The 17,975-nt window shown below is 38.1% G+C and overlaps 2 protein-coding genes across 4 annotated transcripts; one reads left to right on the top strand and one right to left on the bottom strand.

Moving 5' to 3' along the window:
* Positions 1 to 1,893: 1,893 nt before the first annotated feature.
* plaua (plasminogen activator, urokinase a) lies at positions 1,894 to 5,515 on the bottom strand. Its single transcript, XM_010789617.1, has 11 exons — positions 5,391 to 5,515; positions 4,748 to 4,852; positions 4,608 to 4,653; positions 4,381 to 4,519; positions 4,216 to 4,298; positions 4,088 to 4,129; positions 3,815 to 3,995; positions 3,560 to 3,705; positions 3,326 to 3,466; positions 3,092 to 3,246; positions 1,894 to 2,386 (listed from the first exon to the last, which is right to left on the bottom strand). The coding sequence occupies exons 2-11, from the start codon at positions 4,796 to 4,798 to the stop codon at positions 2,192 to 2,194; spliced, it is 1,179 nt and encodes a 392-aa protein (XP_010787919.1). The 5' UTR covers positions 4,799 to 4,852; positions 5,391 to 5,515; the 3' UTR covers positions 1,894 to 2,191.
* Positions 5,516 to 9,128: 3,613 nt separating this feature from the next.
* Positions 9,129 to 16,543, top strand: LOC104961343 (inhibitor of nuclear factor kappa-B kinase subunit alpha-like). 3 transcript variants are annotated; one of them, XM_010789614.1, is made up of 22 exons: positions 9,129 to 9,372; positions 9,927 to 10,061; positions 10,141 to 10,235; positions 10,335 to 10,452; positions 10,540 to 10,609; positions 10,698 to 10,786; positions 10,899 to 10,988; positions 11,085 to 11,209; positions 11,384 to 11,491; positions 11,580 to 11,715; positions 11,821 to 12,021; positions 12,778 to 12,880; positions 13,219 to 13,342; positions 13,420 to 13,571; positions 13,670 to 13,731; positions 13,800 to 13,909; positions 14,082 to 14,131; positions 14,758 to 14,866; positions 15,087 to 15,234; positions 15,379 to 15,428; positions 15,760 to 15,859; positions 16,106 to 16,536. In XM_010789614.1, exons 2-22 carry the CDS (start codon positions 9,957 to 9,959, stop codon positions 16,163 to 16,165), a joined length of 2,205 nt encoding a protein of 734 aa, XP_010787916.1. In that variant the 5' UTR covers positions 9,129 to 9,372; positions 9,927 to 9,956; the 3' UTR covers positions 16,166 to 16,536. The 3 variants fall into 3 exon arrangements, with proteins under 3 accessions (XP_010787916.1, XP_010787918.1, XP_010787917.1); XM_010789616.1 differs by having other exon boundaries at positions 9,309 to 9,372; positions 10,138 to 10,235; positions 16,106 to 16,543; XM_010789615.1 differs by lacking the exons at positions 9,129 to 9,372; positions 9,927 to 10,061 and having other exon boundaries at positions 10,149 to 10,235; positions 10,335 to 10,459.
* The last annotated feature ends 1,432 nt before the right edge of the window (positions 16,544 to 17,975 follow it).

Genomic DNA, 17,975 nt, shown 5'->3' with positions numbered 1-17,975 from the left:
ATCTTTCCTGGGAATCATAAGTAGGCTGACAAGAGTTGGCGCTTGGCTTTCCCCACAGAACCATGTTTAGTAGAGCTCCTTTTATTTGTACCATGCTGCATAAACAATAGTGTCTTACTGACTCCTTAAAAATAGAAGAACTAAAGAGTAGTTTGCCTTCATTACAGTTGATTCTGGGACAGACAGGATTTTGTACGAACATTCATGCTACCCAGAGGATGGTTTAAATTTTTTTTAGATACACCCTAATTTTGTTCTACTGCAATTATGAGGTAAAAAAATGTATGGTTTTGAGTGAAATGTTTCAATTTGTATTCGGTTGTCATGAAATTTGGAGATACATTTATGTCCAACAACTTTGGTGATCCCCTCACTTTCCTTCCATAGCACCATCATAACGTTAAAGGTAACCTATTATGCAAAATCCACTTTTTAATGTCTTTTATACATAAACATGTGTCCCCTCTTTTTGTCCTGATCCATTTATATAAAAACCTGTCTGAAAATGAGCTGATCAGATTTTGGTCACTTTATGATGTCATAACGATGTTTCGGCTTGTGTAACCATTAGCCAATAACCAACCAAGGAGTGACCCACCCACCTTATCACCTGAATCTCCTCCTATAGAGTAACATTGTGTTCTTTTTAACCAAATATCTCTCAGAGGGGCGTGGGGAGTGGTCCCTTATTTTCATCTAAAGTAACAGACACAGAATCAGCACGTTTGAAACAGGGCTGAAACAGAGGGGATTGTGGGATGCTACAATGGGTGATCTGTTTGGTATTTGGAGCCAAACACTTCAGAGACATGTATTGTATATATCTGAGACCTATAATATATTGATGAAAAAGAGTATAATAGGGGACCTTTAAGTTGTAAACAATGTTTATGGCTTATGACTTAGTATACAAAACCACTACAATTCCCATGAGTCTCAGCTGTGGTATTTTTAAAGTGCTAATTATTACAAGTTAGTATACTAACACACTAAACTGAGATGGTGTCCACGGTAACAATATATTATACCAGATAAACATCAGCATGTTTCTTTTATTCACCTTGAGAAGGTGAGAATTACATGCAGCACATATAGACTGGAAGTCAAGTCAGGCAACAAAAAGGCTAGGTTTCTGTCCCATGTGTCATTTACAGCATCTAAGCTCAGCTGCCATTTGTTTGTTTTATTCCAACTACAGAATAAGAAGAAGAATCTACTGCTGAGTCATTTGGATAGTTTAGATGTTTAGTGGATTTATTCATGATGTCTGAGAGATACAAGAACAAAAGCCCAGGAATATGGGTATATTTATGTTTAATTAATATAATGTTTCATTTAAAGTCTTCTTTAGTATTTCTGGTCTGACTCATATTGCAGTTTGTTAGTATTTGAAAAGTCAAAACTTCTGAATTTGCAGTCTCTGAAAAGTGTGACAAGTGTGGATTAAACCTACATCTGTCTTCAGTTATGAAAATACTCACTCTGTTTGGATTTCATTATTGTTTTATATTCAAATAGTTGTGATTTTCAGTAGGTTTGATACTGGGCTTCCTGTATCTAATCTTTTACCCAACAGTGCCCTCCAGTGTTTGACTTAAGGACACATTCACTACAGGCCTAATGAACTGAAGTAAACTCAACACACTGAGTACCACTGACTTGCTTTAGGTTTCTAAATGTCTGCTGTCAATATTGTAAAATATATATCCCTTCACTTTTAACAAACATATGTATTTCCTCTAGCAGAACTCGCTGCTCTTATCAGACTGCGGGCCTGTGATGAGTAAGATTGTGTGTAATATCTTCATGATTTGAAGAGTATGCATGCAGGAACCTACACATTTGGAGAATAATGAAAACAATAAACATGTTATACAAATACTTTATTTATTATATAAAGAAAATACTCAATAGCAGGACCAGCCTTTATATAAAATGATTTTTAAATTAAATTACATAAATAAATAAACGTATTTTCTTATAGCTTGTTAAAAAATCCGTACTTCCAATCTTGATGCACAAGCAGCATTACAAAAAGGATACACTATATACAGAAAAATATATTTTGAAAAAACATTCATTTAAACCTGTTACAATAAATCTCTTTGCAAACTATTTTAATTTAACATGAACTGCTGCCAACGTTTCATTACAGGGATGAATTGCCCAAAAGGTATCTGTCGCCACAGCTTCATTTTTGGGGATAGACGGATCCTTTGGTGATTTCTGGAAGCCCGGTTTTTTCTGCGATCCACTTGTTGTAGTTGGTGACTCGAGTGTAAACTCCTGGTTTGTTCCTCTTGGCACAGCCATCTCCCCAGCTCACCACGCCAAACAGGAACATCCGCCCTGCCGCTTCACGCACCATCGGACCACCAGAGTCACCCTGAGGGGGGAGGAACTGTCAGTCAGTGCTCACAGATAAAAGTAAGTCATTGTAAAGGCTCATATGAACACCAACTGTCTATAAACCAAGTGATGAAGCTACGACAGTGTAGGCATTATATGTACTAGGGCCCCTTGAGCTTCTAGTGCACCAGAATATCTCTAAACTTTTTTGAAAATGTATGATTAATACACTTTTTATTTAAGGCAGAGTTAAAATATTAACAACACAACTAAATTCCTCCATTGAAATTCTCAATGATCTATAGGCTTTAATAAAATAAAATGTTTGAACCTTTCTAAACAATTTGTGATAAATTCATATTTTATATGTGCATGTTTTTATTTGTATACATATCAAAATGAACATTTTGGAGGGTTATTGTTGTGCATATGACCATATAAATCCTGAAATGTAGTAAAAAAACAACAACATATGAACGTGAAAATTTAAAATGCAAAAAAAGGTTAGAAGATCCCAAAATCTGAACATTAACAATAAACATAACCTGAGGGCAGAATACAGTTGTAGTTAATCTAACCTCAGGGAGAGGAAAGAGCAGGCCTTAAATGCTGCTGAAGCTTGAAACATATTGTATATTTCTATTTTAGATTATAACTTCCTTTAAGTTCTGTAAGCACTTATGTTTTTGGTGCAAACACTTAAAGCCTTCAGACATTCCTTTACACTGGGTTCTTTGCTCACCTGGCAGGCATCGGTGCTCCAGTCAGGGCTAGCAGCACAGATCATGTTCTCAGTGAGACGATCGTCATACTGTGATTTCCTTGTGCAGTCAGACTTGGACAGCAGTTTCACCTCGGTCTCCTTCAGGTACTGTGAGTAACGTTTGCCAAATGAAGCTAACAAAAGTAAGAATTAGTCAAACGGCTGAGAGGTCAGTCTTGAATCTGTAGGTTAGAGGTTTTGCAGTATACATACAATGTTTCTCCAACCCAAATCCTGCGATGCTGCACTGAAATCCTGCAGGAAGCTGAGTGTGAGCAGGAGGAAGACACACCGTGCGTGCAGATGCTGACCTCACCGCACATCCTCCATTACTGCTTTTGATCTTCAACAGTGCTGAAAGGCAAAGACAAAGCTATGAGTCCTGCACACAACGCACTCACATGACTCTTTTCCTGTCACACATAAACACAGGTCAATTTTGCACACCTATGTCATTGTTATAGTTGTAATTATTGTATTCTTGGTGGATGATCAGTTCTTCCACAGTGAAGTTCTGCTGCCTGTCAGCATCTGTTTCATTAATGGCAGTCTTCCCCAGGTATACAGACAGATGCCGGGTTTTAATCGCCTCTCTGAACAAAAAACAAACACCAGTGTGTAAACATCTTACATACCCATATGAGTCATATTGCCATTATGAGAATTGCACTAGAGGAAATGATGCATTGTGTTTTTTCTCACCCGTCAGCGAAGCAGTGTGCGGCAGTCAGAACCCAGCACGGTGCGATGAGGGAGCCGCCACAGAGGAAAAGGGAACGCTTATGAAAGATAGCAGCGACCCAAGGGTGGGACTCTATGGGTGTGAATGAACCACCCACAATTCTATTTGCCCTTCGCTCAGTCCTCTCACCACATGTCAGTTCTGCAGGGACACACAGGACGAATCAGTGAGTGATAATGAAGGAAATCACAAGATGACATTGAGAAGAAAGTGTGTTTTAATAATAAAACTACCTGTATCCACAGTCGGTGAAGGTTTCACTGATGGTGTAGAGCCTGCATAGGATCAGAAAACAGAAATCATTACAAAAACGTCAGAAATACAACACTACAATGTTTTTTAAATCCTGGTTGAACCTTACATCTGGTAATGCTGCAAAACTCTTTCGCAATCCTGCTTCCTCTTCGGACATGGCACCATGGCATCAAGCTCTGGTTAGGATTCCTAGCATTCAAGTAAAGCAATATTAAACACACAATACCCCTCTTTTACGCATCTGGACCCAGATTGTTGAATTTAAGCTTACCTGCAGTATTTATGGTCACCGAGTCCCTCTGAAGCTCCTGAAGGGGTTGTAAACCTGTTCCAGTTGAGACATCTTCTGCCTAATGCCGACTTATATTCAAATCCCCTGTAACTGCTGCCATCCCCGGATAGACACATCTCTAAAGGATCATTTCAAAGAATATTTAATATCTCTCAGCAGATGCAACAAATGTAGAATATTAAGATTTGCCCTGAAAGTTGACTTACCCCTGTTTTTGCCTCTGGGTTTAGGTGACCATCTTCGAGAAAAAGCCTAAAAGAAGCACACACAAACTTGGTTAAGACATTTTTATCCCCCCTTGGTATGACTATTAAACTTGAAATGACTTCCTTTTATCATTGCTTACCAAATCAAAGCTGTATACAGCAAGTACGGCGATGATGGCGAAAATGTTCATCTTCACTTCTGGTTTCACTTCTCTTTTGTGGGGATATTTTTAACTGGAGATGGACTGAAAAAAAGAAGAAATATAACTGGGGTGCAACAAAACAACACTGGAAGTCTTAGTTTGAAACTCCTGTGCCCTTATGAGGAGTCAATGTTAAACCACATGACAGGACAGAAACAAGTGTGTCTAATGAACGGACATGTGCTTTCTGTGTCTGCGTTTTTTTGCACCAGTTCACACCCTTTTACATTTCTGTTGATTGTTGACTGACATTTTTTGCATGGGGAAAATACTGTGCTGTGGATATTTATGTGAAAAGAACAGATACATGATGCTAATTGCGTGCACTTGGTCCTGTAAACAGTCTCTGTACAGTGAGTGCAATATCGCCTTATTTAGTTGATTACTCCATGGCATGTTCACACTATTAAGCCTACATTGCATTAGTTTGACACAGAATCAACTTGATAAGGATAAAAGAAAACAGTTGTCTTGTTCTAACTTTATTTTTGATTCACAGATTTGTGTTAACTTGATTTGACTATATCATTCATACACTAGCTATATGTTGCTGAATGCAGCAGCTTAAAAACATAAATACCTTTCTGTCCAAAATTGCAATCCCGATGAAGGTCTTTGTTTTTTCTTCCAGTTGAAATGACTGTTATCTCCTCTCTGTATCCTCCGCTGTGCTCTCCTGTCAGGACTCGTGCTGTTAGTCTCTCTGGTGGTGCAGTGCTGATCTCCCTACATTTCCTCCCATTTAAAAACACTCAGCTTCAAGTGGGAGGGGTTTAGGAGGAAGTATGAAAACTTCAATGGAGCTCAATTGCTGATCAGCAAAATCTTGACCAAATAATTTGTCATGTCTTGTGACACATGCGCTGCCAACACCCCCCCCTTCCCCTTAAACCGCACTGATATGTTCAAAATAATATATCCTAAATTGGTCATGTGTGGTCAACTGTTGTAGCTGTGGGTGCAGAAGAGCACATCCTATTCAAAGCTAGTACAAGGTTTGAGATTCAGGACTGAAATAGTATTTAAACATTCGTTCTGTAATAGAAATGTGAGAATTAGAGACAAGAATATATCATCAGAAAAAAAGACTATTTTGTGTTGCCATAATATGAAGTTCTAATGTACAAATTGCTGTTGTTTTACTTTAACATCGAAGCAAACTCAAGTGCTCTACATGAATTCAGTAAAACTGGAATTTAATTAATGAATTACACATGTTCCCTTCAAATTGTCTTGCAGGATATTGTATGAAACACAAAATGTTTCCACATGGCAATGATACATACTGTATGAATTATGTGGCTTTGTCCAATTTAACATGGAAAAACGTAGTGAGCTTTTCTTTTTTGGAGGCATCATAACTGTGAAGAAAAACCTTTCCTAATGTCTTTTGCATGAATTCCATTTTGTTCAGACTCCGGGGAGGGGGAATTTCAACAAATGTTAAGATATTTCTGTGATTTAAACATCCCTATGCTGAGGGGTTCGTCCTCATTAAATAATACAGACGCTTAATCGAGTGTGTCGATGGCGCTTTATTCATTATTAATTAATTCGTTTTTGTGTGAAATTATACTGTAGCAATCTCACTGCTTACATAAGCACGCCATGCAATTCATCTTAACTGAGTTGCATATCCTCTTGAATCATCGGCCTGTGACAACATGCAGGCAGCTGCATCATCAATCAAGACTAATTGAACTCACCTATTCCTGAGAAATGAAAGAATTATAGTATTTCTAGATAACTGAGTTTAGGATAGGATTAAATATAGTTTCATGTCCCAATAGGGAAATTGGTATTTGATTCATTTGCCACTTATATGACTTTTCATTGTAGCCTATCTGCCTTCATGTAGAACATTTAACAACAGATAAATAAAGCCTCACGTAATAGAGCACATCACAACCACATTTTGCACAACTTCCCAAGACATTGTTTTAGAGGGGGATTTCTAAAGTCTACCTCACCAAGTCCTCTGACGCCTGTGTTACTCACATTTCCTCTTGTTTGATGGTGACAATGGCCAGATATGACACCTTTTTGTCAGCTTTGCGGACCGGAGAACTTTAAGTGATGAGTAAATCCCGACAACATTCATCAAGTCAGGAAGCAGGAAGCAACTGAATAAAAAAATGCATTTGGTGACTCCATGTAATATTCTCTGATACATTTCTACCTAAAACTTCACACAGGTAATTAACCAAAAGAAGAAGTAAGTAATACAGAGTAATTTGCCAACCCAGGAAAACCCGGGACTTTTGTGGTTGAAGGCAGCTGGTTTGTTGATTTTTGCGCAAGTTTTCTTCCTCCCACAGCTCGGTCTGGACACCTGTGTGCCCAAAGGCTGAAAACTCATTCTTAAGTTCCTGGCATCAACTTGCCATTATAAATCTCTTCTAGATGTTCTTTCTTTTTCACAGTTGTCTTAGAGGGGTGAGAGGTTGATGGGTATCTGTTATAGGCCTCATGCGTGACTTACCATGTGAACAGATTATGTTGTATACTATTAACACAAATGTTTGATATAACAAGCCCAATAAAACCATAGAAGTGAGATCATTGCTGCGTTATTCTCCTACAACATTAGGGTTTACATCCTACACAGTAACATGTATATTTTTCTAGAGACAGTGGGCGGACACACTTAGTGCAGAGAAAAAGAGGAAGGAGAACATGAGACATCGAAGCCTATAACAGAGTGTGATTAATTATTTATTTATTTATGTTTGCCTAATAAGATCTGAAATTCAAATAGACGTCACAGAATTGACCGCTATGATCATCAAAGGGGGGTCACCTCATATTCTATAAGGAACTTTTTTTTAACTGCAGGAAGGGAATTCAATTTACTTTATGAATTCTGATCATTAGAAGTGGCTTAAACCCTGCAAGTCATAACACTCTTCACACTCCTGTTTATAAAGAGACAATACCCGGTAAATAGACAGGAAACCATTGTCACACTTCAATCTATTCACACTTACATCACCTGACACTTACAGGTCACTCTGAAAAAAAACTTCTGATTAAATGTTTTTTCAACTTCTCTATTCAATCACAAGAAACCTGTCTGCTTCCTCTTTCAAAGTGCTCAGTACGAAAATAATTCCCCGTATCACTTTCGAGAAGCAACTATAAGTTCTTGTCTGCATACAATACACTTTGTTTTATTTTCACTTGGTCCATTGTAAACTAAAGCTGTCATTTCAGTCAGAACATGTATGTATAGGTTACTTTTTGATGCAACTTTTTGAGAAAGCAAAGTGATATCAAATCAAACTAATATATGACAAAATAAATGTGACTCATTGTTTAACAATTGCTAAGCAAAGAACTAATGTCTTCAATCATTCAATAATCATTTCTCACAGAGGGGAACACACACACAACAAAAGCAGAGACAGTGGAAGCTGGTCAACGTGATTACCAATTTCAGCACTGTCCCTCATTGCGTCAGCCTTTAATCATCGCTTTGACCATGTTGTCACATTTTCTCATGAGCTCATCTTTTGCTTGATTGAGAAATGATGAGCTCTCCTTTATTGCTAAAAACATCTGAAACCCTAAACTGCCTAACACAGAATCTAGTTTAGTTTAGTTTGGTTTATTTATTTATTTTCGGGCGTGTAAAACCAAAGAAAATACAAATGGAACAAAAGGTTAAGGTTAAGGTCTAAGTTATTAATACAGTTGATACAAAAAATGTAGGACTTTTTTTTCAATTTAATAGATGTATTGGTTTTAAAACTTGTTCATGCAACTGTAAAAGCTCAGCATAATAAAACATTCAAAACTGCAACCAAAACCAGGATTTACTGTATACGGTTCAATGTTACAAATATAAAGCAATCTGGCTAAACAACTGACTCACTTTTAAGAACTATCTACTGAATGGGTCAACCAGGCACGGCCGAAGGCCCCAAAGTTTCAAAGTGCAAAATATAAATGACGGAGCAACTGCTGTGATTTTAATGTGTTTATTTGTGATTTTTAATGTAAATATTTGTGTTCATTTGTCTCTCTGGAAAGGGAGGTGTTGGTAATAATATTTTAAACAAAGGACCAACAGATTATTATTTTACCAATGAGCATTTGTCACCATCTAGTGAACAAATGCAGACCTTGTCCAAGTCACAGAAAAGAAGGAAAGAAAGAAAGAACCAAGATAGGCCTATTTATCACACACTGTTGGTAGTAAATCCATCAGTTTTACATTCTGTCTGCTTGTCTGGATGTGGGTGTGATTGGAAATCCCCAACAGAGGGAGTAGTCCTGCAGAAAAAAAAGCACAACCAGACGCGCATGCGCAGAACCACTATCTCTACTACACTTTCACTTTGCTCAGATATCGAGCAGCTTTCCACTCAAAACTACAACAAAACAAACCATAAAATCTTATTTGAAAGCCGCGTGAATGGACTGTAAACGGTGAAGGTATAATTTCGCAGGCTAAACCTTCTTGCTGATACACTATGTAAGAAAACGAACCGTAAACAGGGTTAGCTAACTCTGAAAAACAATGTTCTGACAACTCAAGTAAGCCATCTGTCGACTTTCAGGTGAGTTTATAATATTGGTGGAATGAGATATTACTTTTAGGGGACTTTCTGTTCAGCATAGTCAATCTGTGTCTAAGCTATGTGACTATCTGTCATACATACATACATACATACATACAATACATTGTAACAAGTATGCTATCCAAAAACAAAAATAGGCTCCCAATTGTTTTACTAAGACAGTTTACTAATCTATGCAGTATGATCAATGTGCAATATCAACAGCCGTTTATATTTAAAAAATAATATAAAAACCAATACAATATTACAAAAAGCAGCCAAAATTGAGTGAAAGTATATGTATAAATATATTTTAGCATGTTAGGTAGAGGTGGAACGGGTTTGCTAATACCTAAAATGACATATTATATATGGTTTATAATACATACTAATATGTAGTAAAGAACATTTATATTCTAAAAGTCACACTGTTCAACCTGCAGATTCATAGAGGCCAATATGCCTTAAAAAAAGGCTTTAAGAACAGCACCTTGCTGAAGATCTGCAGTAACGTTTTTGGAGAATGACAGGTTTTGTATTTTGTCTCTATTTAGCTGAGGTCAGACTCCTTGAGACCTGACACTATGGAGTGGCCTGACCTCAAACAGAGCCAGCGATGTGGCTCCTGGGAGATGAAGGAGAGACTTGGGATGGGAGGCTTTGGGCACGTCTACCTGTACCAGCACCTAGTAAGTTCTGCCCTCTATCCTTCATGCTAAGGGTAAACAGTACACGTATAGTTATATTCCCACTATGTGTTTGGAGCAGGAGTTAAGAGAGAAGATTGCAGTGAAGCTCTGCCGCCTGGAGCTGAACTCAAAGAACAAAGACCGCTGGGGCAGAGAGATTCAGATCATGAAGAAGTGAGTGCAAATCCTATAAGACGCCTATAGATAAACTTCACTGTACATAGTCTTGTTGTCAAACCCTTGATGATATGTTGGGCTCTTTTTCTGTTATAGGCTGAACCATGTGAATGTTGTTCAGGCCAGAGAAGTTCCAGAAGAGTTGAGCGTCATTGCTCTAAATGACTTGCCTCTGTTGGCCATGGAGTACTGCTCCAGAGGAGACTTACGCAAGGTACCATGTGGGTATTTTATAGAGACCCCAAACAATGTGTTGTGCTTTCGAACATTGCAATTTTAACCTAATTTCCTTTTTATTTAGGTATTGAATAAACCAGAAAATTGTTGTGGTCTGAAGGAGAGTGAAGTCCTCATGCTGATCAGTGACATTGGTAATGTTTCCTCAGCTTTTACTTCAACCCATGTCAATCCAAATGCGATCCATAGATGTATTTGAAATAGTTTTCTTTACAAACATAGGTGCTGGTATCCAGTACCTACATGAAAATAAGATCATTCACAGAGACCTCAAGCCAGAGAACATAGTTCTGCAGGAGATTGGTGAAAAGGTGAACTTGCTTTCTTTTTGTACTTCGTTTTGCACTTTGTGTAATCTTCAATGTTATATATCTAATGGTTTAATGAACTTACTCTCATTGTAAAAACTGTGTCTCCTTCTAGCTTGTCCATAAAATCATAGATCTGGGTTATGCAAAGGACCTCGATCAGGGCAGTCTGTGTACATCCTTTGTTGGAACTCTGCAGTATCTGGTAATTATTGCATTAGTTATGCTTTGCTCTGCAAGCAATGTTGATGTTGTTTAATAGTCAACAATCAAGCCCTGTTTTGCATCTGTTTTGTGCCAGGCTCCAGAGCTTTTTGAGAGTAAACCCTACACTGTGACTGTGGACTACTGGAGCTTCGGGACAGTGATCTTTGAATGCACTTGTGGCTTTCGGCCCTTTTTACACCATATGCAGCCCGTACAGTGGTGAGTCAACAAAGCAGAGTGATGCAATTATCAAGATTTGATATTGATAACTATGCAACATGGTCTATACAGATTTCTAAACTTGATTTGAAAATGTTTTTGGTCTGGTTTTCAGTTTGTTGGCTTTGTTTTCCTTTTATCTCAGGTTGAATGTTTCTCTGTATTTTTTTTAAGGACAAGTAAAGTCAAGAACAAAGGTCCCAAAGACATCATGGCAGTAGAGGACATGAATGGAGAAGTCCGATTCTCCGTACGTCTCCCGTATCCAAACAATCTCAGCAGGTAGAGACAAAGAAAGACACTTTAACATACCAGTCAAGCGTCTCCCATTCTTACTTGCAATCTTTGTTTTCTTTGTGTGTGTTTACAGGCCGCTGCTGGAACCAGTGGAGTCTCTTCTACAGATGCTGTTACTGTGGGATGCTGCAACGCGTGGTGGAGGGCTTGATCCTGACACAAACAAGCCTTCATGCTACACAGCTCTACAGAATATTCTCAACATGAGGGTAAATAATATGAACCTTGCCTGTATTAAGACACATGCATTTTTGGTTTTTATATTTCCCAGTTACCACAAAGCTACCCCCCTCGCTGCGTGTCTTTCTCTCCAGGTGATTCATGTGTTGGACATGACGTCAGCCCAGCTGCACTCGTTGGTTTTGGGTGCTGAGGAGAGCTTACACTCCCTGCAGCTCCGTCTGGAGACAAACACACAGACACACATTACCCCGCTGAGTCAAGAGGTGCTGCTGGAGACGGGAATCTCCCTCGATCCACGCAGGCCGCCCGCACACTGTCTGCCAGAGGGATTGGTATGTGACACACACAGAAATACCTAATGTCAAACAGACCCAGCCACAAGTACATACGCACAGAAGTCCTACTGATGTTTATCTCCATATTTAAATACATATTGTGTTTGTGTTGACATTTTGGGTTGGGTACTTCTGGATTACACTGTTCTGGTAACATAAACTCGTTTTTTTGTGCCCTTTTTTTGCCTTCATATTTCAACAGTGCATTACGGTAAACATTTCGTTTCTAGTGATGTTCTGTGGAGAAAAAAATAAATAAAGGAAAGAAGTCGCTCTCTAATAAATTACACAATTGCACAATAAGATAAGATAAGAAAAGATGGAGCTTTTTTAATCCCGTGGGGAAATTCAGTTGTACAAGCAGCAACAGGGTAAGCGTGAAAAACAGGACAGCACAGATTCACACAGATTAAGAAAATCTAAAATAAAATCAAGAAAACAAATTAAAATAATAATGATAATAATAATAAAAGACTATGAAATAGGAGATGAGTAGCGTGTATACATATTTGGCCATATCAATTATGAAGTATGAAATGAGTTAAAGTGACAAGTGAAAATGGAGATCTGTAAATATAGTGATATAACTATCTACATATTTGGTCTACTACTAATATATTAACATGGGTTGTGGAAACAGTGTATATTTATGTCCAGTGATTTTTATTTTATTTTTTCAGCCACGATATGTGTGCAGACAAATACATATATATACAAATGAATATAAGAAGATTGTTTGTTCTCTGCTTTCAGCAAGGCTGGGACATCTGCATAGTCTTTCTGTTTGATAAGAGCCTGACCAAGTACTCAGGACCGCTGACTGCCAGACCTCTGCCGGACAGTGTCAACTTTATAGGTGAGATATGAAACTTACTCAACTTTACTAAACTGTAAAATGATGTTGTAAACATTTATTTTCTCTTCATGATTTAAAAAAATAAATACTTAGGATTGTCACATTTGTAAAAAAAAAAGGGAAAGAATAAACTAATGATACAAGAAATAGCTAGATCCTTAGCAAATAAGATTATTACTGATCTACTGAAAAACATCTTGTGGATTACATTTTTTACGTTTTCTACTCAGTTTACAGTGATTTGTTGTTCAGAGCGTATGATCTTTGTTAATGTTCTAAACCCCCAAATACTTAGTTATATCTTACTTAGTTAATGTGGTAATTTTGTGTTGTCTCAGTCAGGGAGACTAAGACCCAGCTCCCACTGTCTGCACTGAGAAAGGTGTGGGGGGAAGCAGTGAGCTACATCTGCGGACTGAAGGAGGACTACATTCGCCTGTACCGAGGACAGAGGGCAGCCATGTATGTTCACAACCACACAAACAAAAACATACACCCACACACTGAAAACAACTTGACTTGTGTTTGTGTGTGTGTAGGCTGAGCCTGCTCCGCTACAACACCAACTTAACTCGGTACAAGAACCTGCTGTTCTCCCAGTCGCAGCAGCTGAGAGCCAAACTGGCTTTCTTTAAGAGCAGCATCCAGCACGACCTGGAGCAGTACACCAAGCAGAGGAGCATCGGTATCTGTGAGTGGATGTTAATCTCATGCTGTGATACATGATTTAAAGTCATTTTTAGGGAGCCTTTGCTGAACTTTCCCTTGTTTTTGTGTGTTTTTGTGAAGCTTCAGAAAAAATGTTGAAGACCTGGCAGGAAAATGAAGATAAGGCTGATGAGTTTACAAAGGTAGGACCATTCTTACTTAGCTGCAGTTATTTAAAAATACAAAACTCTAAGGATGTTTTCTGCTGTAGGTTGCAGATGTGGGGTATCTGGATGAAGATATAGTGGCTCTACATTCTGAGATTGTGGAGTTGCAGAGGAGTCCAATTGCAAGAAGACAAGGGGATGTAATGGAACAACTGTCAGTATCTTTGTTATATCAATTCTATATTCATTCCCTTAAAACAGTTCACATTTTCTCAAGCCTGTTTTAAAACAGATTGTTAATAGACAGACCTCAGAACGTATGAATCAATCATTTAAAATATAACTGTGGTCTGCAAAAGTTAACTCTGGGTCTTTGTTTTTTTCAGTGAGGAAAAGGCGATTGAACTCTACAAGCAACTGAAAGCTAAATGCAAAAGTTAGTATACATTATTTCACATTTAAAATATAGACATGATTTATAGGGGCTTCTCCTGTTTGGTTATTAGCCAATTACAATGCAGTCTGATAGTGATTGATACTCTTGATACCATTAGGTTGCATGTAGGACTGTCAAGATAATAAAAATGTTATATTATTAATAACATTGAAGTATTATAATTACAATATGTGAACACAACAATCAATTTAGCTGACCTTTGCCTGACATGCATGCTTGTTTACACTTGAATTACACCAACATTTGAGCTAACATGGTGCCACAATAAACAGCAAGGTTTTACCTGGCATAGTACAGACAGCACATTTTCTTTAACAGAGCCCAATTTTCCATTTGATTTATGGATTTAGTTGTGTGGAATATTTGACTTAGTATTGTTAGGAAGTTAAAGTTAATAGCTTGTGTACTTGAATTATTATGCTATTATATTATCATCATGTAAGTGGCAGAATGGTCCCAAAATGAAATTACTTTCCTTTATTGCAACTGTTTTTGGGACAATCTTCTTAAAACAAAAAGGAGTTATCCTGACAGGCCTACTGTGGTTTAATAGATACAAATGATGTCTGTGTTTACATGGAGTGATCATAAGAGTATGTGTACAGGTCCTGACCCTCCACATGGCTACAGCGACAGCTCGGACATGGTGAAGATGATACTCCAAACCGTTCAGAACCAGGACAGAGTGCTGAAAGATTTGTACACTCATCTGAGGTAATTTTAGCCAAGGCACACACACACACACACACACACACACACACACACACACACACACACACACACACACACACACACACACACACACACACACACACACATGCAAACATACTGTAAAACACTGCAAAGTTCAGCACAGCTAAGGTATAATTGTACAGTTCCCTGCGTGCCCTTTATAATTTTCCCATCCTTCACCCTTTTTCCATTTATTCTGTAGTACAATTCTGGTGTGTAAGCGACGCATCGTTGATCTGTTTCCTAAGTTGGAGAGGGCCGTAGTAAACATAAAAACTGCAGAGGCGGCGGTGATGCAGATGCAAATGAAGAGACAGAAGGAGTTCTGGTACCTTCTCAAGATTGCCTGTGTGAGTTTATAACAAGAGGCCCTACAGCAACTATTCTCAGCTGTCAGCCAGGTTTTAAAAAGTAAAGCTTGATACTGCAATACAGTATTTTTTGTATATGTGAAATAATATAGTAGCTAAAACAGTGTATCGTTGTGTCTTTAGGCCCAGAACAACTCCCCTCCACAGTCGCCTGTACAACAACCCACTGGCAGGTAAGATCTAAAACACTAACATGGAGATACACGGATGAGTTTAAATCTACAATGTGCAGAAATAGTTCAATAGTCTCTTTAAATTAGTTGACGGATTTGTACATTCACAAAGTTGCCACAAGAGGTCACCACATGCACCATGCAGCTTGTAAAGGTAGCAGACTCATAATAATCTCCTTAACAACTTTGACTTCATGAAAATAATATGGACCCCCCCATTCCTGAAATAGGTTTGTTTTGTTTTTTTCAAATTCCTGGCACTTATTGTGTCAGAGTTTAAACTTCCCCTGCAAAAATATACAGTCAATTTAGAGTGTTTTGTGTGTTTCAGTGAAACGGTTCATCAGTTACTGGATGAGAATCAGCGCTATCTGAGTCAACTTAATTCTCTGCTGCAAGACGCCATGCAGGAGTTGGAGCACAGTGTCATGGTATGGTACACAGGAGTTGGGCAGTGTGTTCAGATCCCTAAAATAACTCACTTATTTATATGTTGTTTTTTTTAGGACTGCAGTCATCAATTTTCTTAGCAATTGAGTATTCTACCAATAATTGTAATTGATTAATCATGTTGTTGCTCTGTGTGCAGAATGTCATGAAAATGTTGATTACATGGTAGATGAAGAAAAGCATGTTTAGTATTTATTAATTATTAAATGTGTTTGTTTTCTGCCCAGGATCAGGACTGGAGCTGGACTCAGTATGGAGCAGTGACAGCCCAACCTCAGAAGCTGTAGAAAGTTAAACTGACCAAAGACTCAGGGTTCAGAGTCAAAGTTATAAACTGTAAACAAGTGCCTCATCAGAGTTACACTATCTGTAAGCTTTGTGATTCCATGATGTGTCTATACATACATGTAATGCTGTAAAACAATGTTTGTAACAGCATGATATGGTAAGTTATTCATGTTTTAACTTAAATGTGTATTGTGGAGTTTTAGCTGTAACCAAGACGTATTTATTTTACTGCTATTAAATATTTAGCGTAAAACACTGCTGCTGACAAACTATGCATGATGGAATGTGAATAAATACAGTTTCTTGAAGTGTTAAACTGTTGAAAGTAGAAAGTATGTGGTTATTTACATTCTCACAGCGGACCAGACAACTGTCTCAACACACAGGAAATGGCTTGTTTATAAAACCCTGGGTTCAAAATTCTCTTGGGAGCTGCTGCAATCCAAAAAACAAGTAGAAGAAAAATGATTAACATCATGCATTACATTTTTCCTTCAGTGTACTTACTTATTCAGTATATCCCCCTCCTACTCCAACAGAATATTGTCTTTCATATTGTTTTAATTATAAAAGAAGGACATACATCAGTATTCACTCAAGTCATCTGTAATCCTTCTTTGAAACAATGCTAAATAAAAATAGCATGCAAAGCAGTGCTGCATCTCAACATTTAAATAATACCATGGATTATAAAACCCAGTATAGTTTAATCTCTGGTATATACACCTAAAACATGGCTCTGCAAACCAGTCATTTTACATTTCAGTGAATACATAAGTAAGTAGTGCCTCAACATATTATTACACCATGCACTGAAATACAAATACTACAATATTTGTAATCTTTAAATGTGAATTATTAGCCTCACAGCAACAGCGGCAGTAGGAGAGACTGGGGTAAAAAGAGTGTGTAAATGGCGAATGAAGACAGTGATTGGTTGGTTTTAGCCAATAGTGTCCCTGTTTTACATATTCTCGCTAAACATCAAGGGAAATCGACTCGCTGGTCACATTTGAAGATGACTTTCCGCCTCTACAATAACCTTAACATATTTTACGTCTTTCAGGCTTCATAAGCATAACATGAAAACTATATACATGTCGAGGAGCGAGGAACAATATATTCCTTGACACCATGACAGTAAACGGTTGTAGGTTACTCCCTTATATATACACCACGCCCCCCATCCTTTATTTGGATGTGAGGGCGATCTGGCTGCGACATCTGTCACCCCATTGATCGCTAGGGTTTATTCGGCTGATCTGGCTGGCTAGGCGGGTGTCCCCTTCCTCCCTCACCGCTCCATGTGTGTCCCTCCCGAAGCCCCGCGCTCGGTGGAAGAGGACGGTTCCCCCGGCGGATGATGACCATCCTTCGGTGTACCAGTAGCTGCGCTCCCCTGCTAGAACCTCCAAACAAGCTCAAGGCCCATTTGTAGGAGAAACGTAGGGAAGTTAAGCTCCAAGCGTCAGACACATCCAAATGAGGCGCTGCACGTGGCAGTCTGCCTTACTTTTTCAATTATGCAAAATATTTTTTGACATGTTATTTTATATGTAACAACAAGTTGACAAAAGTCAAAAGTCTTTGTATACCTTTTCCATATTTATTCCCTCAATGTTGTAATGTAGAACGTTTATGCTATGTATAAAGTAAAGGGGTTGAGACATGGATGTATAATAGGAACGTTGAGACAGGGAATATTCTCCATTGTGTAGTAGTATTACATTACTATGCATGTTTAATGTAATCCCTCATATTTGTTTAAATTAGATGTTAAAAAAACTGAAAGCAGGATTTAATCTCTTG

The sequence above is a fragment of the Notothenia coriiceps genome, unplaced genomic scaffold (assembly GCF_000735185.1).
Source record: "Notothenia coriiceps isolate Sejong01 unplaced genomic scaffold, NC01 NC01_scaffold00033171, whole genome shotgun sequence".
NCBI classification, from domain to species: domain Eukaryota; kingdom Metazoa; phylum Chordata; class Actinopteri; order Perciformes; family Nototheniidae; genus Notothenia; species Notothenia coriiceps.
The sequence above is the reverse complement of the archived record's forward strand: the minus strand, read 5'-3'. Positions and strand labels throughout refer to the sequence as shown.